At 45.0% G+C, this 23,513-nt stretch overlaps 1 protein-coding gene across 1 annotated transcript in view; it reads right to left on the bottom strand.

The window, feature by feature from the left end:
- CDH22 (cadherin 22) overlaps window positions 1–23,513 on the bottom strand; it is a 98,626-nt gene that overhangs the window by 60,032 nt on the left and 15,081 nt on the right. Inside the window, exon 4 of the mRNA XM_027869661.1 lies at window positions 11,374–11,668. Coding sequence (XP_027725462.1) covers window positions 11,374–11,668 — 295 coding nt within the window. The remainder of the gene's footprint in view (window positions 1–11,373; window positions 11,669–23,513) is intronic.

The following is a 23,513-nucleotide window of genomic DNA, read 5'->3' as shown; positions in this document are numbered from 1 at the left end:
TCAAGGTCATACAGCTAGGTTTTAGCCTCAGCACTCGGGATAGAACCAAGGTCTCTCTCTATGTCATTATGTGCCGTCAACCCAATGGGGCTGCCAACATATCAGAAATGATGGATGGAAAAGTCACCTGTCATTCTGCAGAAATGTAGTTTAAGGTCCCTAGGGGATTGGAGGACTGCTATATGATTTTCAGCAAATGACTCTAGGCCTTAGTTTATCTTTCTATAAATAAGAGAGACAGGAGAGAAGATAATCTTTATTTTCTCTGCCTTTACCAAGCCTTCTCATATTTTGACAGGCTAGTTCAAAGCCCTCCTCCTCCAGGAAGCCTTTCCTAGTCATTCTTATTTATGCCAATTTCTTCCCTTCCTAACCATCAACACTATGGTAGCTAAGTGGTACAGTGGATAGAGCAGCAGGAGTCAAGAAGATCCGAGTTCAAATCCAGCCTAAGATATTTACTAGCTATGTGACCCTGGGCAAGTCACTTGATCCATGCTTGCCTAGTAGTACCTCCCTTCCAGCAGTACTTCATCAAATGAGATGATAATTGTGAAGCACTTAGTATAAAGCCTGGCACACAGTAAGCTCTACATAAATGTTAGCTATTATTATGATGATTATTATGAAACTGAATGTAAGATTATATTCAAGTGTCAACTGTCCAAAGGGAGAGGGCATTGGACATGAGAGAGATTTTAGCAGGTGGAGATGGGGGGGGCAGTGTTGGGGAAAAAGGTTGTCTAGGTGAATGGAACATCCTGAGCAGACAGGAAGGTAGGAAACGCATACATACATGGACGTAGCTAGCAATCCAGTTTGATGGAGTGTAGACAAAATAGCAAGTTCCACAGTGCTTTAGAGATTACAAAGCATTTTCTTCCTAATAACCCTGAGAGATAGGGAGAGCACAGAACCCCAGGCATGGTATTGTAGGAAGAAGACCAGACCTGGCGCTAGGACATCTTGGGTTCAAATTCCAGTTCTGTTACTTACTGGCTCTGTCACCATAGCCAAATCATTTAAATATCATTGAGTCTGTGTCCTCATCTGTAAAATGACCATTTGTCTCTGTATCCATAATGCCTGGTATGCAGTAGACACTTAATAAATGCCTGCTAATAGGTATATGAAAACCTACCAGAATTATTGTGCAAAAATTGTGTCATGAGCTTAAAGTGCTCTAGGATTGTATAATTAAGAGAGTTAACATTCCTGATCTTTCTAAGAATCACTATACAATACCAATTTATAAAATCCTTACTACATTATTAACTTGATAGGGGCAGGAGGTAGCTATTACAGTGGACACCATAAGCCTGCCCCAGGGAAACCAGCCTAGAGAGATGAAGTGGTTTCCTAACATTATACAGCTAGGAAGTATTGAATGGGGCTAGGATTCAAATCCAGGTCCAGCGTTCTGTTCACTGTGAGATAAGCCGGGAAAGGTAATTTGGGACTAGAAAGTGGAGGGCCTTGAATGTCAGGCCTCTCTGGCCTTTTAGGCAGTGGGATGTCATTGATGGTTTTCTCCTCTTGTCCCTCTCTCTGGTTCTGGCTCTTCCCCAGGCCCCTGGGGACCTCATTATATCATGAGAGTAGTACTCAGGGACCAGAAGTCTTTTTGGATGTCGCTTGATTTGGTAGGGTTTAGAAAAGAAAAGGTATCACCGGGTCAGTATTCCCTACATAGCAGGGACCCTCAAAGGAATATCCCTGGTGGGCACTAGGTGTAAGAACGCAGGATTGAGAGCTGGAAGAGACCATTAAGGCCAATGCTCTCATTTACAGATGAGGAAATGGCTTGCTTAAGGTCCCACGGGCAGTAAATAGCAGAGCCAGAATTTAAATGTTGGTCCTCTGGCTCCAAATTCAGGTTGCTTTTTTCCCTATTTTTTCCTATTTTATTATTTCTATTTTCCCTTTATATTCCTAATTATGTGGTCTCTTTCCTCCAGGGATATGAACCTTCTGAGCCATATCCAGAGCAAGCCATCTCCAATCCAGACTCTAGTCCCACATCCTTTCCACCAGATATCCGGTTTCTGCCCCTAAAATCACAGTAGGCTCTGACAAATGAACTTTTGCCTTATCTTGCATGAATGCAGGCCTTCAATTCACTTATTGGACATCATCAGACATGCTACAACATGCCCCCACTCCTGATTTCCAGAACCCTTTAAGAATTGTCTTCTTCTTTAAAGTATAAGCTCCTTGAGAACAGGAACTATCTTGCTTATTTGTATTTGTCTCTCTAGTGCTTAGCACAGAGCTTGACACTGCTCTATGTATCTATGTATCTATGTATCTATCTATCATCTATCATCTATCTGTCTGTCTACTAGATTATCTGGACCAGTCCCCTATCCATGCTGCCATTTCCAGGTCAGCTGGGTCCTAACCTAGCCCTGGTGATGGCAAGAGTGGTGTCAGGAAATGCAGGGCTCTTGGGCAGCCAGAAGGTTCATGTTCTGTGTCTGACTGAAGAAAATAACATTTGAAGAAAAAAAAGAAAAAAAGAAAATTACATTTGTTTCTTGACTGTCTGCAGCTAGCAGGGACCAAGACCCCAGCAAGGTTCAGCAGTCCCACTGTGGTTGCAAGCAACAAATGACCAAGAGGAAGAAAAAGAGGTAGAAAGAGCAAAAAAAGAGAATGGGGGAATCAGATGGGGAGAAGGAAGAGGAAGAAGAAGAAGACATAATTTGGCAGGAGAAAGTGAAAGGACAAATGGGGATGGGGGAAAAGAAAAGTCTGAGGGGGAAAAAGAAGAAAAAGGAAGTGAGGAAAAAGAAATGGAGGGAAAATTCATGGAAGAAGAAAAGAACTGGAAGAAGGAGCAATACAAATCAGGGGAAGAAAGAGATTGAAGAGGAAGAAGAGGGCAAGGAGGAAGAATTAAAGGTGAGGAAAGAAGATGTAATAATAATAATAAAAATAAAATGAAATCATAGTGCATGATTCAGTAGTTCTTTGAGGTTGTTTACAAATGCTTTGTTTTTTGACAGCCCCATGGGAAAGTCAGGGTAGAGATTATTATCCCCATGTTAAAGATGAAGAAGTTGAGTCACTGAAACTCAGTTCCCTGCCCCTAACAGTATTCAGCTCAGGCTGTGAATCCTTCCTTGCTTGAAATTACTCTAGGAAATAAAAAAAACTGGGTCATTTTTGTGGACAAAGCTGTGATAAACCTTTGGAGTGTTCCATCTACCATCTATCATGGCGTTATAGCCACCTTGCCTAAGTCTGTCCAGGCAGCCTCTTCCTCCATTGGTCAGCCTCGGTCAGGGCACAGGGAGATGGGAGGAGACACAGACATGAGAATGAGTGCTCCAAAAAGCCACAGAATATAGAATATAGATCAGAGATGGAAGGCACACAGAGTGTGTCACTTAGAGAGTGACCTTAAAACGTAGGCTGTCCAGGTGGGAGGGACCTTATGCCATAGAATGTCCAAGGTGAAAAGGGGTCCTAGAACACAGAATGGTAAAAATGAAAGGGACCTTGGAACACAATCTCAGAGATGGAAGGGACCTCAGACACATGGGCTGTCAGAACTGGAAGAGGCCCTAGAAATTATCCAGTATAAGCCACACATTTGACAGGAATCTGGGCTGGGGGGACTTCCCAGACTTATATGTTGCTTTTCAGACTTTTTAAAAAGAAACTCTATCCCTGCCCTGTCTTTCTCCATCACCTGCAGCTGCTATAACTGCTCTGAACACTTTCTATTAAAAATTAAAAACCACTTGTCAAGGCCCCAGGAACGTTCTGATTACACAGGAAACAAGCCTCCTTCTCAAGCTCTTCTCAGCTCCCTCGGTGATCATCACTCCTGCAGCCAGCTCACTGTGCTGGCCTCAACCCCCGGGCTTCCGGCTGCACAGCCTAATCTAGACGGATGAGCCTTGGGAGACACAGGAGACTTTGGACAGCAGCTGAGGGGGAGAGGCAAAGCAGGAAAAGGAAAACGGGGGAGATGCAGCAGCAGGATATGGAGGTGGGGACAGAGGAAGACCCAGGGGAGAAGAGGGAGAGGAGGGGAAAGGGACAGGGAAAGAGAAGCAGGGATGGACGAGGAATAGAAAGGAAGAGAGAAGAGGTGGGATAGTAGGGGCAGCAAAGGATGGGGTGGTGGTGGAGGGGAGCACAGGGCCAGGTACTCCCCCTTCATTCTTCTTTTCCCTCCTGCAGGAGATGGCCTTGGGTGATGACCCTCCAAGCAGTAGCAACAAGAGTGTTGAGCAGAACACTCTGCCGAGCTCCTGGAAGCAGGAATCGTCCATGAGCCACCAACAGTTACCAATTAGTGTGTCCAGAAGCTGTGGGCACCCATCCAGCCCAAATCAGGGATGATTTTAGCTTCAGCCAGTGTGTGGGGTTTGGGGGTGGCTAGGATTTCTCAGCTGCTCAAACATCTGTGGTTGCTAAGACGTCCTGACTATTCTCATCCCCCGCTGTTGGGTCTGGCCCTCCCTCCCCACCACCGTAGGGCAAAGGGGGTAAGAGAAGGCCAATCTGATACTTGGTCAAGGCAGTTATGGCCCCTCAGGACAATCAGGCCTGAGAGGTAGGACCAAAGTGCCCCCTTGGAAAGAGGAGGCACATCCAGGCTCTTAAATCCTACTCACAGTATCATGACGCATTGGTGGTAAAAAGGGACTTTAGAACAAAGGATGTTAGCACCTAAAACATAAACTGTAGAATGTAAAATGTCACTCTTAGAGAGGATTTTATCCCCTCAGATACTAAAACATAGGACACAAAACTAGAAAGAACCTTAGAACATAGAATGTTAGAGCTGGAAATGCCTAAAAAGATTATCTATTTCAAAGCTCTCATTTTACAGCAAAGACAATTGAGACCCAGAGAAGGAAATTGACTTGTCTAAGGACATAGAGGCAGCTAACAGAAAAGACTGGCCTAGAATCCAGACCTCCTGCCTCCTGCATCAGGGCTTCTTCCCCAGACTCAGAATTGTAATTCACTGGCTGTTGCTCTCAGCACTTACATTAGGCCTGCATTAAGTAGGATTGATGATGCTGCTTTGATTAGGCTTTTATTGTGTTACTCTTGGCTTCTAGCAGGAGAGAATCAGATCCCTAAATGCCCCAGACCCAGGTTACTAATTCATCCAGAGGGGACCCTGACTTCCCCCCCTACACACACACACACACACAGACACACACACACACACACACTCTCTCTCTCTCTCTCTCTCTCTCTCTCTCTCTCTCCTCCCAGGTCTCATTATCCCTTTTTGGTTCTGGACCTCCAGGGTCTTTCAGGGGACTCAGAGTGCCTCATCTCTATGGCACCCTGAGTCCAGATGCCTGAACAGAAAGCTCTTCTCCAAAGGGGACACAGAGGCCTCTGCCTGCCCCTCCTCTTGTCCTCCCCTGCCTTGGCCTCATTCTTCCCCCTCTCCCAGGCCTGGCCCCTCTTGGTATTGAAAGCCAAGCGCTGTTGCTAGGCGAAGAGATATTGCACATATAGATCTTCCTGGACTTTAATTAAAAACTTCTTTAGAAGTTGTCTCTGTGGACGCTAGGCACGATTGATTCCACCTCTGGCCCCTGGGGGCTCCCTAGCCAGCCCTCTCCCTGGTCACTGAGTCAGCCTTCTTCCTGTTATTCCCAGTGGAGACAGTGAGCCATGACCCAGCCTAGGAAGAGGGTCTTTTGTGGCCAGGCACACCAATACCCTCATCCTCCTTGATCTTCCTTCATAGCAGAGGTCTTCAAAGATGGTGCTGGTCAGGTTCATTTAGGCCTGACCATGGCTTCTGTTTTTTTATACTATTGATTCTAGCCCTGCCAACAACTAATTCACAATGTGACCCTGGGCAAATCGCTTCCTTTCTGGACCTCACAGTATAGTAGAAAGAGCAGTGGCTTTGGGGGTCAGGGGTCCAGAGTTTAAATCCAAGATCTATAATTCACTACCTGTATGAACTTGGCAAGCCACTTAACTCTCTAGTCCTCCGTTTCTTCATCCATAAAATGAAGGGGTTGAAAGATATGATTTCCTGTCCCGCTCTAAATCCAAAGATCCTATTTCTTTATCTGTACAATGGGTTTTATAAGGCCAGATAATTGCTAAATCCCTTCTGGCTCTAAAATTCTATTGTTCTCCCAACCAATGTCCCTCCATTTGTTCACCAGAGCACAGATTAGCATGATTAGGAGTGTAGTAAAAAAACATTGAACTGGTAGTCCAGAGGTCTGGGTTCTCATTGCAGCTTCCTTATTGACTAGCACTATCACCTTGGGTAAGACCCTACTCCTCTCTGGGCCTGATTGAGTTTCCTTCTCTGGAAAATGGGAATGATCCTGTCTGGCTTTAAATAGTCTTATGAGGATAAAATGAGATAATGTATTTGAAAGCCAGCTGGAAAAGTTCAAAGTGCTGGAGGTTGGTTGTTATTATTCAATGAGTGTCTTGGGTGGCTCTGACTGCATTACTGTCTCCCCTGCAGGGAGCTGCTCAGAGCGTGGAAGGGATGTCTGGGAACCAAACTCCCCCATCCATATGCACCATTTGGCAAATTATAGCCCGTTGGGCCCCCAGATTCAAATTTCTACTTGTGACAGGAAAGGGAGAAGGGGCCGAGGACCATCCTTCCCTCTGCCCAAAGACAGGGCTCCAGTAGCACGGGAGATGCAACACATCACAGAATATTATTACTGGCAAGGCAGGGATGTTAGCATAGATGAACACAGACTATGCAAGTGGGAAAGGGACCTCAGAGTCCAACCAGCTTGAGCCCCTCATTTTACAAATCATACAATTTTGAGCTGGAAAGGATCTTAGAAATCAGCTGGTCCAACTAAATTTTACAGATTAGACAACTGAGGTTCAGAAAAAGGAAGCAATTTGCCCCAGGGTAACACAGCGAGTGGATGGAGCTGGGACCTGAAGTCAGAGCCAAGGCTCCCTGCCTACTTCTGGTTGCCCCTCCCTCTCATTGGAGTCTTGGCCCATCTGAAGCTGCTCCGCACACTCCCCTTCCCTTTTAACTTCTAAGCATGCTAATTTGCAAGGATTGCCGCCTTTCATGTTTCCCAGCCGTATTTCGCTTCTCCCTCTGATCTCCAATTTTGCACAGACACTGTCGCCTCTCGTAGGCCGTGTTCCCATCATTTGGTGATCAGGCAACTCAGTAAATGTGAGTGATTTTCAAAGCTGTCTAGATCCTTGTCGAATACCCTGGTGCCAGGATTGCTTCCACTTTAAAAGTTGCTGAAGTAAAATAAATAAATTTCATTTAATTTCCTTCCCCAATGGTCTAGCTGGTTTATTTGGCTCTGAAGTCCACCCACTCACCCAGAAAGAACAGCCACTGTGTCAGGGATTATCCCCAGCTCTTCACAGGGGTCTGTGCCTTTGCACCCTCTCCCACCAACCTGGCCCTTCCATACCCATGGAGGTCATCAATTCAATGTGAACCAACCTCAGCTACCCCCTTAAACATGATTGTACTCACACCTCCCATTGGATCTTAAGATTGAGAGCTGAAGGAGACTTTAGCTAGTTCAATGCCCTCCTCACAGAGAGGGAAAGTCATCTGCCCAAGGTCACACATACAGTAAGTGACCGAGATTGTTTTCAAAGCAAAGGTCTTTGTCTCCAAATACAGTGTTCACAACTGTTCTGGGAGGTCATTAGTTAATTTTCAATAACAACAAGAAGTATTTATATAGCACTTTAAGGCTTGCAAAGTACTTTATATATGTTGACTCATTTGAAACTCATTACTACCCTGGGATCTGCATTTTATAATTGAGGGGAAACTGAGGCTGAAAGAAGTTAAGTGACTTTCCCAGGGTCATATAGCTGCTAAGTCTTAAGCTGAATTTGAACTTAGGTCTTCCTAACTCTAGGTCCAATGCTCTGTGCACTATGGCACCACCTAGCTACCTACCATTGTCACTGATAGAGGAGTAAACCTAGGCTCAAGGAGGTAAGTCATTTATTTGAGGTCACATAACTGGTGAGGAATCTGGGACTTGAACCCAGAGCTCGTGTTTCCCAGGACAGAGCTCCTTCCATTTCATCAAAGCTACCTCTCCTAAAAATCTCCAACTGACTGGTTCAGCACTTGACACTTCACAGACCTTCAAAATTCATTATCTCACTTGATTAGTCCCTATAGGGAATCAATTATTATACCCATCAACAGATGAGGAAACTGAGGCTCAAAATAGTCATCCATATTCTGCTTGAGTCTTCTAAGCACCAAATAACTTACTACCTGGCAACAAGGCAGACCATTCATTCCTAGATAACTCTGATTTTTAAGAAGTTCTTAATTATACTGAACCCAAATCTACCTCCTTGTAACTTCACTGCATTGGTAATGAACTCCCCTTTCAGACCTCATACCATGCTTTGTTTTGTATTTCTCTTGAAGCATCTGTTACATAATACTGCATAGTACAGTTAATGGTGGGTCTTTTGCCTGTAGTAATTGGTGGTTCTTTGACGGCAGGGACTCTACCTTAATCATCTTTGAATCTCTCCAACATCTACTTAACAAAGAGTTCTGCATATGCACGTATTTAATAAATATTTGTTGTCATGTTCTGAATGAATTGGTCCTACTTCTACCCTCTGGGGCCAAGCAGAACAATGGCATCCTTTCACATACCTGAAGGCAGCCGTCATAGTGCTAGAGATTTAAGTCAGGAAGAAATCTCTGGGGTCAACTAGTCCAATCTCTCACGTTTTACAGGTGAGGGAACTGAGGTTCAGTGAGATTATGTGTCTTGCCCAAGGTCATAAAAACAGCAAGTATTAGAAGTAAGATTCGAACCCAGGTCGGTTGTCTGTATCATTTCTGCTGTGTCTTCTCCAGGCTAAACATCCTGGTTCCTTCTAATGATCATCAATATGGTCTAGTTTTCAATCCTCTTGCCATTCTGGTTGCCATTCTCTGGATGTTATCCATCTTGTCAACGTCCCTCTTAAAATATGGTGCCAAGGATACAGATAATGCCAACTTGGGCTCTATGTTGTCTGCTTCAACCGGCATGTATGTGCTCTCTCTCCCCCTCTCTCTGTCCCTCTCTCTGTCCCTCTCTCCCTCCCTCCTCTCTGTCTGTCTCTCCCCTCCTTCTCTCTCCCTCTCTCTCCCTCCTCTCTCTCTCTCTCTCCTTCTCTCTACCCCTCTCTCTCCCTCCTGTCTCCCTCTCTCTCTTTCTCTCTCTCTCCCCCTCCTGTCTCTCTCCCTCTTCTCTCTCTCTCTTTTCCCCCCTCTCTCCCTCCCTCACTTCCTCCTTCTCTCTCTGTCTCTGTCTCTCCCCTCTTTCTCTCTCCCTCTCTCTCCCTCCTCTCTCCCTCCCTCCCTCTCTCTCTCTCTCTCCTTCTCTCTACCCCTCTCTCTTCCTCCTGTCCCTCTCTCTCTCTCCCCCCTCCTGTCTTCTCCCTCTTTCTCTCTTTCTCTCTCTCTCTCTCTCTCTCTCTCTCTCTCTCTCTCTCTCTCTCTCCCTCCCTCTCTCTCATTCTCCCTCTCTTCTTGTTGCTCTCTCTCTGTCTCTGTCTCTCTGTATCTCTCTCTCTCATTCTCCCTCTCTCCTTGTTGCTCTCTCTCTGTCTTCCTCTTACACACACCTTATGTTCACTCAGAAGCAGATGTGCACACAATATATATATATACACATACATATCCAGTCCCCATGCAAGTAGTTATTCTCACAATCTAAATTCTCGGGGTATGAGTGCATTCACAAGTACTATATGTACACATATTGTAAGTACACATAGAGATGGAGAGGAGTGAAACATGTATATGTACACATTGGTGCTTCTGGTTCCCAGTTGCCTCCCCAGTCCTCCCCTTCCTTTGCATCTGTCACTCTTCCTGGCCCACTTTCTCCTCTTCCATTTCCCTGGGCTGATTATTTGGAAGAAGCTGCCTGATCATTACCTGTCAATTGCACTGGCCCAGAGAGAGCTGGGAATTATCACTCCCAGAAACAGGATGACTCCTCGTGTCCTCGTGTGTCCCACCCCTTGAAACCCAACTCCCTGAATTCCCCTGGAGGAACAAAGCTCATCCCCAAGCCCTGCTCCTGGACCCTTTAGTGACAGGCAGTAGATACATAGAAAGAGACCACACCTCAGGGCTGCACATGAGAGACCAAGGGAGAGAAGGCCTTCCCTCCCCTCTGCCCTAGGCCCCGGCTCCCACCCAAACCTCATGTTTCCAAGGTGGCAGAGGGCCACAGAAAGTGCCAGAGCAGAATCGCCAGGTTAGAACAGAAGGCACCCCAGAGCTAGCTTAGTATGGGGGTGGCCTCCCAAGAATTTCTGTATCTAACAGACAAAGCATTGCAGCTTCATCCGAATGAGTTTCCCTCCAAGGAAGTACCAATGAGAAATGCAAAGAGGTAGGCATTTCCCCTTCTGATAAACCCTGGACATCAGACTGTGTCCAATTCACTGAATCAGCACTTATTTATGTTTCTGTATGTTGATTTGTCTAAGTATGTGTGCATCTGCTCTATATATCTATAGCTGTGCATCCCACATCTCGCTCTGAGTGTCTATCTGTCTATACCTTTCTATGGACATGAGTCTGCATGTCTTTTTGCATATGTAGGTGGCTACTTTGTGCATATGTGTGTATTCGTATCTGTCTCAGTTTGTTTCAGTTTAGGAAAGACTTCTTTCCAGGTCTCCCTGACCCCCACCCCAACTCTGCAATCACCTCCAGTTTACACAGTAGCATATATCTTATAGGTACATAGTTATTTGCACATTATGTTCCTCATTAGAATATAAGCTCCCTACATGGTTTTTTTTTTTGCCTTTCTTTGTATCCTAGCTGCTTCACACAGAGCTCAGCACACAGTAAGAGCTTAATACATCCTTGTTCTGTTTCCATCTCTCGCCTCTCTCTGATTCTGTCTCTCTGAATCTGTGTCTCAGTCCATGAGTATGTGTGACTTTATGTCTCTCTGCATCTTGTGTATGGTATCTCTGAGTGTCTCTGGACATGAGATTCAGTCTCTCTTTGTCATGATATATCTCAAGCATATCTGTGATGTGACTGAGTTGATGGGTGTATGTGTGTGTTTGGACGTCTACAGTCACCCATTATTTTCTCTCAGCCCCAAATGATCCTCCAAATAGACCTCAAACAGGAGCAAAGAGCTGTAGCTGCATTTGGAAGTCTGAGTAGCCCTACCCAGTCCAAGGGCTCCGGCAGGCTCCCCTCACGTCCCAAGGAATGAGCACCCTCCCAGAACCTGCCAACCACTGCCCGGGGAGCCAGAGCCACAAGCAGAATATTCCTTCCCAGACAGGCAGAACAGGCTGTGAGAGACACACAGAGAAACCGAGCCCCACAGGCAGACTCTGGTCACCTACCTATGGGCGAGAGCTCAGCCACACTGCCAATGTAGGGGCCCTGCAGGAAGCGAGGTTCACTGTCATTGATGTCCTGGACTTTGATGATAAACTCTGACTCCGGTTCCAGGAGCTGGTCTGTGGCCCGATCCCGTGCCTGGGCCCGAAGTGTGTAGAAGGTCTTCTGCTCCCGGTCGAGCCGCTCCATGGCGTGAATGTCACCGGTCAATTCGTCGATCAGGAAGATTGTCCCCGCCCCTTCCCCAGAGATGGTGTATTTGATAGAGCCATCACCTTCATCAGAATCAGAATGGATCTGCAGAGAGGGAGAGGAAACACTAGGTGTAAGGGAAGGGGGTAGGGGGGTCTAAAAGGAAACAGAGTAGTGTCCAACTCTTTGTGACCCCATTTGGGGTTTTCTTGGCAAAGATACTGGAGATATTTGCCATTTCCTTCTCCAGCTCATTTTACAGATGAGGAAACTGAGGTCAACAGGGTTAAGTGACTTGCCCAGGGTCTCACATCTAGTAAGTGTCTGAGGTCACAACGAAAGTAATAATCCCCTGGTACATTTACTCAAATGTTGTCTCATTTGGGCAGCTAGGTGGCCCAGTGGATAGAGTGCCAGGCCTGGAGTCAGACAGACTCATGTTCCTGAATTCAAATCTGACACAACTGAACAACACAGTCTCATTTGATAGTTTATTGGACTGTAAGCTCTTTGAGAGCTGGGTCTGGATCATATTTTGTCATAGACCAGCATCACTTTACATTTGCTTGGTGTTTTAAGTTCTCCTTAAAGACCCTATAAGAGGTGAAATGACTCACCCAATATCACATAGCAAGTATGCAGAAAAATTGGAGCTCAAACCCAGGTCATCCAACCAGCCCTGCCCACTGAACCACCCTGCTTTTGTGGCTGGTAAAGCACCATATACATAGATATGCACACACACACACACACACACACACACACACACAATCTCATTTCATCCTCACAACACTGGTAGATAGATGACATTGTTATCTATGTTTTACAGATGAGGAAAATGAGGTAGACAGAGGTTAAGGCTGTCCAGGGTCACTTATCTAGTCAAATGTTGACGCAAAATTGGAACCCAGTCTTTCTGACTCCAAGTCCAGCATTCTATCCACTAGGCCTCTTAAAATGACTGCTTCAGATCTGTCATGCATCCCCCATGCCAAGCATAGGGTCTTGCATATACTAAGTGCTTTCACTGTTGAATTCCTCCCATTGTTTAAACCTCAACTCTAATGCCATCTCTCCAGGAAGCCTTCCCTGATCTCCCCAGACAAATTATTTTCCCCAGGGAAACATCACAAGGCATTTTGTTCACACCTATGTGTTACAAGCAGCATATATTACTGTACAATAGGGGCAAAGTTTTTTGGTACATTTTATATTCCCCTACTGGACTAAAAATAGAGGTAACTAAACAGTCCATGGGATAGAGCACTTGGACCTGGAATTAGAAAAACCTGAGTATATCCTCCGACACTAGTAAGTGTCCCTGGGCAAGTCATTTAATCTCAGTCTGTCTCACTTTCCTCATCTGTAAAATGGGAATAATAATAACAACTACTTCCCAGGTAAGGATCAAATGCAATAATATTTGTAAAACACTGCACAAATCTTAAAGTGCTATACAAATGTTAGCTATATTATTATTGTTATTATTGTTGTTGTTGTTATTATTGTTATTATTAAACTCCACTAAAACAGAGACCATACCTTGTCTAAATTTTGCACCTCCTCCCGCACTTAGCAAAGGGCTCTGGGCTCAGTAGCGGATAATAAATATTTGTTGAATGAATTTAAACCACGTCACAAAAGCCCTGCCCTTTCCCCAAACCACTGCAGAAGATTCATAAAGGGTTTCTGTGCCTCTGCTCACTCCTTCCCCCAATCCATGCTTCAAATACTAACAGATTCAGTTTCTTGTGCATAGATATGGTCTTATCACTCTTCTATTCAAACTGCCCCCTCCGCCCTTCCCGGCCTGCCTCTCTCCCCCTTTCCTTACTGCTTGGTAAGTAAAAGTTCAGCTCCTCAATCAGCCAATCAACAAACATTTCCTAAGAGCTTCCTTTGCCCCAGGCAGGTGCTAAGTGTGGGGAATACAAAGACAAAAGTGAAACAGTCCCTGCCCTCAAGGAGCTTACACTTTCTACAATTGAATGTCCTACTTTTCCTTTCTCTTTTTTAAATTTATGTTTACATACATTTATAATCTGTTCCTCTCACATTCCTCCCCCAACCTGAACAACAGCAATTAAACCCTAACCATAAGCATGCTGTAGTCTAGAGAAACAACACACACACACACACACACACACACACACACACACGCACACAGACACACAGACACACACACACACACAAACACACAGTTTGCCTCAGTTTACTCATCTATAAAATAAGCTGGAGAAGGAAATGACAAACCACTCCAGTATCTTTGCTAAGAAAACCCCAAATGGGGTTATGAAGAGTCAGACATGGCTGAAAATGACCGAACAAGAAGAAGAAGCAGGGATGGGGTGACTTGTAAACTCCCTGGCAAGGGAGGAGTAAGTTAACCTTTAGTGCATATATATAGCCTAGAGCTATGAACCACTAAACTGTCCAGGCAGATAAAAAATGTCAGCCAAAACCCCAAGTTTGTCTCTTTTGATGTTTTTCCCCCTGGTTCTAACTCAAAGTCCCTGATATCAACTAACTGTCTGACTTGAGGTTAGAAAATCTGAATTTTTGATTGTCCGTCTTTGTTCATAAAACTCATTTCCAAGACTCTATCCAGTAAAATCCTACAGGACTTGTGTCGGGCCTGGGGGACACAAGGGTCTTCTTTGTTCTTATTGACTGGCATATAGTAATCCTTCCCCATCCTTTAAATGCCACCAAACACAGGGCAGTATGTACAGGGAAGGGCATTGGGTTTGGACTTAGAAGTACCTCCTCTGCTCCTCCATCTAGCATCTACACTGGGCCATGACCTTCTCTCACCCCATTTTTCACACTTCAAATCTCGAACAGTACTTCCTACCTCTCTAAAGTTCACGTATCTTGTGGCATGGTTTTTTGTCAAATTCATCTACTGAGCTCTAGGTCACATAAGTGGGACACACTTGTTCTCTGTGGCTCCACAAGAAATATTGGAGAAACAGAATGGGAAAATGAAGAATCAGAAGATTTAAAGTGAGAGGACCTGGGTTCAAATCCCAGCTCTGCTACTTGGGACCTGCATGACCTTGGGTAAATCACTTGGGCTCTCTGAGCCTCAGTTTCCTCATCTACAAAATGATGGGGTTGGACCAGAAGATCACAGATTTAGAATTGGAAGACTTTAGAGGCCATTGGGTCTGACATACATGCCCCCATTCTATAGTTGAGGAAACTGAGGCTCAGAGAGACCAAGTGACTTACCCAGGATCTTACAACTAGCAACCCAGAAGGTCCTTTCTAAGTATAAATCTATCCTCCAGTAAATTGGGACCAAGGAGATAAGTTACAGGGAGGCAAATTTCAGCTTAATACAAAGGAGAATTTTCTAATAACTGGTGCTATCTAAAAATGGAATGAGCTGTCTTATGTAACAGTGAGCCCCCAATCACTGGTGATGTTCAAGCAGAGACTGGATGACTGCCCTGCTAAGGACACAGTGGATTTTTGCTTCAAGTAGAGGTTGGAAAAGATGCTCTCTGCGGTCTCTTCCAACTTTGAGAGTCTGAGCTTCCAAAAGAGGGTTTCTGAGCCGATCCATCTAAGGGATGGTTTGCCACTTGCTTTATGCTCACCCTTACCCCCTAAGCCTTTGCTTCTGATGTCTCCATCTCCTCCCCAAACTCTACAGTAAGGAAAGGGAATAGCACTGGATTTAGATTCCAAAACCCTAGGTTCAAATCTTGGCTTTGCCTTTTTACCTGTGTGACCCTGGGCAATTCCCGTCTCTGGGGATTCAGTTTCATTGCATGTAAAATAAAGGAGCTGAACATGATAGATTGTGTCTGGATCTCTGGCAGCGCCAAATCTTAGAGTCCTATAAGGCCCAGCTAAGTCCTCACCTCCTCCAGGAAGCCTCCAGGACTCCGGTGAAGCTTCCCCCACCACTGTGGCCCACATCATCTCTTATGCCTTTGAACTTCTGTAGCACTTACTGTCTGTATTATTCATGCTGATAGTAAATCATTCACACCCTTGCACTGGAACTTAACTGTTTCACGTAAGCCTCATCTCATCCGTGGGACTATAAGCTCCTAGAGGGATGTATCTTCTCCTTAAGGAGGCTAAGCCCACAGGAGAGGCTCAATCCTGTGCCGAGAGAGAGATGCAGAATTGGAATGAATGGAGGACATGGGATGGGGAGGGAATGGAGGGTGATGAGGCTGATGCAATCGACAACATTCCTGTGCCACGGTTAGGACAAAGTATAAGCCTGGGAAGGTGAGAGATTGGGAATTTAAAGGAGGGTCCATCTCCCTGGGAAGCCCTTCTAATCTAACTCCCTCATTTTGCAGAGGAGGAAACTGAGGCCCAGAGAAGGGAAAGGAACTCCCCAAGGTCATACAATCAGTCAGTGACAGATGAGGAAGCTGTGTTATGTGGTAGAAAGAATTCTAGATTAGGAATCAGGGAACTGGGATTTGAATTCCAGCTCTGGAAATTTACTACCTCAGTAACCTTTTGGAAGGAATGCTCTCCCCTCCCTCTCTCTCACTTGGCCTGATGAATTCCAATAGCTCCTTTGAAGCCCAACTCGAACTACATCTCCCCCATGAATCTTCCCGATGCCCCAGGCAGAAATGGCCTACTTTATGGTACTTCTGCAATGCACTTACTTACCTGTTTTGCACCCCTCTAATACACTCACCATGTAATGCTGTGTATGTCTTATCTTGCTGCTAGCCTGAGAACTCCCACAGCAGGGAACACATCTTATCTAAACTCTGCATATCCTTCCAGGGCCAAGCACAGGACTCCGAACATAGTAGGTATTCAATAAATGACTGTTGAATGTCAGTGTCCAAGGGTCTATGGCAGGACTGCTGACTATTCACTGGGTACCTACTGTGTGCTCAGCCCTGTGGCGGGAGTGGGGAAGAGATGGTAGAAGATAGGAAAGAACAAACCACCATCCAGGTTCTCAAAGAATCTGGTGGGGGGATGCAAAATTTACATAGAAGAAATCATTATAAAAATGACTGAGGACTGAACTAGGTAGTCTTGGATCTAAGGAATTTAAAGGAGGAAGAGTTTACTTTTGTTTGGGATGGTCAGGGAAAGCTTCATGGTGGAAGGAGGACCTGAGCTGGGCTTTGAAGGATGAACAGGGCCCAAATCTCAAACAAACATATTCATACATACAGAACAACAGGCTGGGAGAGTAAATGGGGAATCCTAGCCCCCTCCAAAGGGTAGTCAAAGTCACATAAACCGGGGGTTCTTAACCTGGCATCCATGAACTTGGTGGTTTTTAAAAATATATATTTTGATAAGTGTATTTCAATATAATTTATTTCCTTTGTAATCTGATATATTTTATTTTATGTGCTTAAAAATATATTATTCTGAGATAGAGTCCTTAGGCTTCGCTAGAATGCCAGCAGGGTTTATGATACAAACAAGAGTTTTAAGAACACCTTTCCTAGGCCCTCTAGGTTCCTAGGTCTTCAACTCCCAGCCAAAGCTCCTAGCCCTAGCCTCCCCTAGTCTTCACCTTACTGAGTTTTTGCCAGAGTAGTTTGGGAAAGTTTATTGCTGACTGCCTGGACAAACTACCTAGCTACAGCAGCCATCCAATCCCTCTGTGCTCACACTTGTACATACACCCATGAGGGCATACTCTTACCTTTCAGTCCCAACCACCACTTCTCTCTATCTCTAGGGCCAGCTTCTTAGAAGAGGTGAAACTTAGAGCTGGAAAGTACTTTAGAGGTCAACTGGTCTGACCCCCTTATTTTACAGAGAAAGAAACTGAGGCCAAGACAGATGAAATGATTCACCAAAGGTCACGCAGGTAAGAAGTGACAGAGATGCCCTTCCTATACTTTAATCTGAAATGAAGCTTTAAGGATGGAAGACTCTTAGTTTATTCCCATCTTTACACCCATCACAGCTATTTATCCTAGGGCTATTAGGAGGAAGAGAAGGAACAGCTTGGTGGTGGCTGCTCCTAGTCAAAGACAAACAGCCTTCCCAGAGCCAGCCTGGCAGGACCTCAGGAGGCTATGATATGGGGTAGAATCATCAAGTATTCCAGTTGCCACGGGCTTGCTGGGGAAGGAGGCATCATCTCTGCGGCCAGAGGCTGTACCACTCACCTACTGTACTGTAGTTTCCTTCTTATAGAATAGGAACAAATAAACAAGTTAAAGAGAATTAAAAAGCAGATATGGTCATAGATAATATGAATTTTATAGTGAAAATCAGTCAGAATGAATTTGGAACAGTCTGGGCTAAACTATATGGGGGGAGACAGCACTTTGGGGGAATCATCCTAGATTTCTAGAACTTTGCTAGAACACAGAATATTAGATCTGGAAGAGTCCTTAGAACATAGAAAGTTAGAGCATGAAAGAACTCAGTGACAGTGTTCCCAACTTGTGGGCTGAAGACTCCCCAGGAAACCCATAGTTATTCTCAGGGGTGCTCAAATCCATATGTGCACCCAGCACTGTCAATTTGATCTTTATTTAGTTCCAACAAAATATGCAGTGTGAATGCAACTGCTGTCATGTGGGGGTCTGCAAGATTTTTTGACATTTAGAAAGGGTTCTCATACTCAGAAAGGTTAGAAATCTCCTTGCCTTAGAACACTGAATGCTTGAGCTGTAAAGAAACTCAGGAATCATCTACTTAAATCCTCATGATCTTACCAAAGGGGAAACCGAGGCCCATCGAGCAATGACCTGGGTCACTCATCAAATTAATGGTAGAGCTAGGAATAAAACCCAGATGTATTGACTTCTGGGCTACTGACTTTTCCACTACACTGTATAATGGTTGGGGTTGGGGCGGGGGACTGGCCCTGGGATGGTAACTGAGGCCTCAGGGAGCCTCCCGCAGGGGCCAAGGGCCACCTGTTCTATGGCTTTGAGTTGGAGACTTTGCCTCATAGGCCCAATTTTATAAGGTAGTAATTGGGAAGGGGAGGGGAAGAAGAGGAAAAAAGGGAAATCCTCCTATTGCTTTAGGACTTGTAGGACAGTTTCCCCTTAAAGTGGCAGAGCACGTCCTTCCACTGCCCTCAAGGGCAAACATGCTCCCTCTCCCCCAGAATCCTAAGCAGTTTTCGGGTTCTTGTTATCTTCTACCTTTACTAAATGGCCAAGGAGTGCCCAGAGTAGAGTTCTCCCACCCCTGAACCTCAGTCCAGCTGTGATGCCATGGTGGAGGGGGGAAACCCCAGGATTCTCTCCTCCAATCCCTGCCTCTCCATGGAGGGAGGGAGGGAGGGAAAGGATAAATAGCAAACAGGAAAGACAGGCCTTCTCATCCCCAGGAACCGCCAGTGATTCAGGGCCGACCGTCCTGAGATAATTTTATTGGTGGCATTAAACTGAGTTATGAGGTTTTTACAATCCAGCCACTTATGAGAAATCTATTAACAGTAACTGGACAGGAAGAATGCATCTCGGTGGAGCCCAAGACGGGCATTAATTGGGGCAATCTATAAGGGGATGGGGACCCGGAAAGGTTCCACCCGACGCCACCATTTACTCCCCTTGATTTCTGCTGAGAATCAGCAAAGTTGCCAAAAAAAGAGAGACGTCCATTAATCGGCTAATGAAATATGAAAATGTTTATGGGCCATTCAATCTTCCAAACGGCAGTTCTATAATCCACCTTTCAGACACACAGTTCCACCAGACAGAATTTATACCCAGGACCTAGGTGGTGTGGGCTGCCTTTTTTTCCCCATCTATGACGGCTTCATCCCATTCGTCTTCTTGTTGGGTGGGGTTGGGGTATTTCCTCATGGGCCACTAGAGCATGCATTCCAATAGCTTTCATTTTACAAAGAGGGAAATTGAGGTTCAGAGAAGGCAACTGACTTACTTGCCCAAGATGACATGGCAGACTCATGATGAAGAGGACGGGGTTCTGAATTTGGAATCAAAAGGCCTAGATTCAAATCCTGGCTTAGCTGCTGATTACCCACATCATTACCCACTTTGGCCATTTGATTTTAACTCACTTTCCTTGTTAGTAAGGCATTGGATAAGTTGACCTCTAAGGTCCTTTTAACTCTAAATCCTATGACCCTGCAAGTTTGTTCAGGAGATAGTGCTATGTTGCCTCAAGAACACTAGGCTTGGAGTCAAGTCAAAACCCGAGGTTTTAGTCATAGCTAGATAACTAATTTATGTGGCCTTAGCTGAGTTCAGAATATCAAAGAAGAGTAGCATTTCTCTACCCTGGCTGGTATCCTCCTCTGGGAAATAAGAGGGTTGTATTGAATTATTCCCAAGATCCATTTCAGCCCTAAAGTTCTAGCATTCCAGAGACAGAGCTGAAATTAGAACCCAGGATTGCTAGAAGGTTAGGGCCCTTTCCAGCCATCTGCCTTGAATATCAGTATTACCAGGTTAGGGTGAAGGACTCAGAAAGCCCCAGTTTTTGCATAGGGAATATCCCTCGCACCAGTTCTCCCTCAGGTGATCAGCAGTAAGTCAGAGAGTATCACTTATAATGGACCTTAGAGGCTGCAAGGAAAAGGGAGGGGGGAAAGGAAGACGACTTAAGGGTGATGTCACTGATGTTCTATTGCAATTTACAAAGTGGAGCTCACTCTAAGATTAATGGTCAGACCTCCAGGGACTACAGAACCAAATAGGGCTCGCTCTCTCCTTCTGGCTCCTGAAACATTGGATTTGGCAGCCTATGGCAGCAAAAAGACTAGAAGTCAAGAAACCCAGGTTGGAGTTTCATTTTCAACTGCTACTTATTGAGGGCAAGTTACTAAACCTGTGCCTTAACTTTCCTACCTGTAAAATGGGGGTAAAACTGGTACTATCCCCCTCAGTGTACTGTATGAGCCTTTGTAAAGAGTGTTAAGAGGGCATGATGAGGACCAAGGTTCTATTCTTAATTCTAATCCTAACTTGCTATGTGACTTTGGGAAAGTTAATTTCCCTCTCTAGGCCTCAGTTTTCTTACCTGTAAAATGAAAAGGTAGGACTAGATGATCCCTAAACCCTCTTACAGCTCTAAAATTCTTGGTTCCAAGGTCCCTTCCAGCACTAACATTCTATATTGAACGTTCTGGCATCTTTTCCAGATCTGATGTTCTATGTTTTTGGAGCCCTTAGAGTGATAGCATTCTGTGAACTGTGGCCCCTTTCAGAAGTAAATTCAATTTTATGTATTTTAAGGCCTCTTCTAGCTCAGAAATTCTCTCTTTTCAAGGTCCCTTTCAGCTCTGGTTCTCTAATAAATGTTAAGTTGTTACTGTTTTTCTGGAAGTACCTCTGGAGAGTACTGTATTCTTATCTCCAGCCAAGGTCCCAACACTGAGGGAGACTTATCTCTGAACCAGTTTGGAGGTAAAAGGCTTCTAGGGAGGGAGACACAGCAGAAAGCCAATGTCTTGGCTCCAGCAGCAAAATTAGAGTGAACAGATGCAAATCTTCCCAGGCAGAGAAACCTGAGCTTTTTGGCAGAAATGACTTTCTCTGAGTGGGCCTTTGTTGGGGGTTTTTCTTCAGACTCCAGCTCCTCAGGAATCAGGAACTGTATCCACCTTTGATTAATCTGGTGGGGCTCCAAGAGCTGCCTCAGTGAGTAAACATCTATGGTCCATTCCTCTGGGAGATAAGGAAGAAAGCTCACAGGAGCTGAAGGTAGACAGAGGGACCATGTACTCAGCCCTACTGGCTGAGAAATCACCTCTAATTCACCACCCCCATGTGAGATTGGACATGGGCACCAATGATCTTCTTGGAATCACAGAGCAGGAAGGACATCTAGGTCAAGCCTGTACCTTAGAAGGAATCAGCATGGTGCAAGATTTTAGTTCAAATCCAGCTTCTGCCACTTGCTACCTCTGGGATCCTGGGCCTCAGTTTGCTCAATTTTGGGGTCCCTTCCATCTCCAAATCTATAGCTCAACTCCAACATTCTCAATGATCAGCCATCCTTTACTTGAAGGCCTGCTATGACACGGACTTCCCTACCACCTAAGGAAGCCCATTCCACTTTTGGATGGTTCTAATTGGAAGGAAGTTTTTTTTCTTATATTGAACTGAAATTTACCCCTGCAGAACATTCACACACACTTCCTGGTCCTGCCCTCTGGTGCCAAGGTGAACAAGTCTAATCCTTTAATGTGACAGTCTTTCAGATAGTTGTCATTAACTACCATATCTCCTCTAAGTCTTCTCTTCTCCATGCTCAAAATTCCCAGTTACTTCAGCTGATCAATCAACAAGCATTTACTAAGTATACCATGTTCCGGGCACTATGCTAGGTGCTGGGGCTAAAAAGAGAAAAATGCGAATAGTTCCTGCCCTCACAAAGCTTCCATTCTAACTTCATATGGTATGGCCTCCAGGCCCCTCATCAGGGTAGTTGTTCTCCTCCGGATAGTTTCCCGTTCATCATCGTCCTTTGTGAAAGGCACTGGTTACTTAGAACCAAACAGAATACTACAAATCTGGTTCCTCATTCTGGAAACTGGGCCTCTCCTAAAGCAGCCCAGATTTTTTAGCTACTGGGTCTCTTCCGAATAATAATCATAAAACATGCTTACATCCTTCAACAACTACCATCTCATCAAAGGATCTTGCATCAGGATAGGACCTAAGAAGGTCACTGGAGGGATGCAGTGCTGGAGCTGGAGGGGTCCTTAAAGGTCATTTAATTCAAGCCCTTTATTTTTACCGAGGACGAAATTTAGGAGAAGGAGGAGAAATGAAGTGACCTGCCCAAGGTCACATAAACAAGTAGTCAGAGTCATAATTCAAGCCCAGCTCCCTCCATTCCAAATCCAGGGCTCTTTCCACTGCATGAAAGGCCTCTCTCCTTAGTCTTCCTACCTCCTGCCTTCACACATTCAGGAGAATTGACCTAATATTTGCAACTCTTCCTCCCTAATCTTGACAATCTATCCACCTCACCCTTCAAGACTCAGCTCAAATGTCACTGCTTCCAGGAAGCCATCTCTGATTCCCCCAGGTGAAAGTGATCTCTCTATCATCTGGTACTTTGTACTCCTCTTATGTGCTTGGCATATTCTGATTTGCACCATACAACTGACATTTATTAAGCACTTACTGTGTGCAGAGTACTGCTTGGCACTGCAAAACATACAAAGTTTGACTCCTGGAGTTTATGGTCTGACAGGAAGTTCAGACACCAGCACAGCTAGCCACAATACATAACATTATAAGATAAATACACAGAGAATTATAGAACAAATGGGGGGGGGGAGGTGGAAGAGGGGTTTATATGTGTCTGCTTTCTCCCCTCCTGTGTTGACTGTAGGGCATAGTTCCATCCCTGGAGCCTGGCTCCTCTCAGCCCAACCCCAGCCCAGCTCCTGGAGAAAAGGCTAGGGCAGAGGCCCTCTAAGCTCCACCCCTCACCCATCAACAATGGGAAATATACCAGAGCTGTAGCTGGCTTCTCCCTGGGGGGCTGAAAAGTGCGATTTATGAGCCCATTAATTACTTCCTCCTAATTAAATCAAAATTAAATGCGAACAGAGGTACGTTTTTCCTTATTAAAAACAATTAAATGGACAGCGTGGATACACAAATAAAACGACTCCGGGATTTAACCAGAAAGGAGATCAAATCAAAACGCTCCCCATTAATGAGAGCAGCTCTCATGTTGGAGCCCCTCGTAAACCAGGAGTTCATCAATTTTCTTTAAATATTAGCAACTTAATTAAATCTGCTCCCCCCCTGCTTTAATCCCACCATATATCTAAAATAGATCTCACCGCCCGCAGAAGTCGGTAACAAGTGCTGACCCCATAATTCTATCTTTAAAAAAAATTTTTGAATCCTACCGAAATCCACATCCAACTGACAGAGGCCTCAGGGGAAATTACAGTTCAGAAAAGGGATTAGCCAAAGTACCCAGATTTTATGGAAATGCTGTTGGTTCGGGGGAGGTTGTGAGAGGTGGGTGTTGGGGA

The sequence above is a fragment of the Vombatus ursinus genome, unplaced genomic scaffold (assembly GCF_900497805.2).
Source record: "Vombatus ursinus unplaced genomic scaffold, bare-nosed wombat genome assembly UNPS02014793.1, whole genome shotgun sequence".
Lineage (NCBI taxonomy): Eukaryota > Metazoa > Chordata > Mammalia > Diprotodontia > Vombatidae > Vombatus > Vombatus ursinus.
The sequence above is the reverse complement of the archived record's forward strand: the minus strand, read 5'-3'. Positions and strand labels throughout refer to the sequence as shown.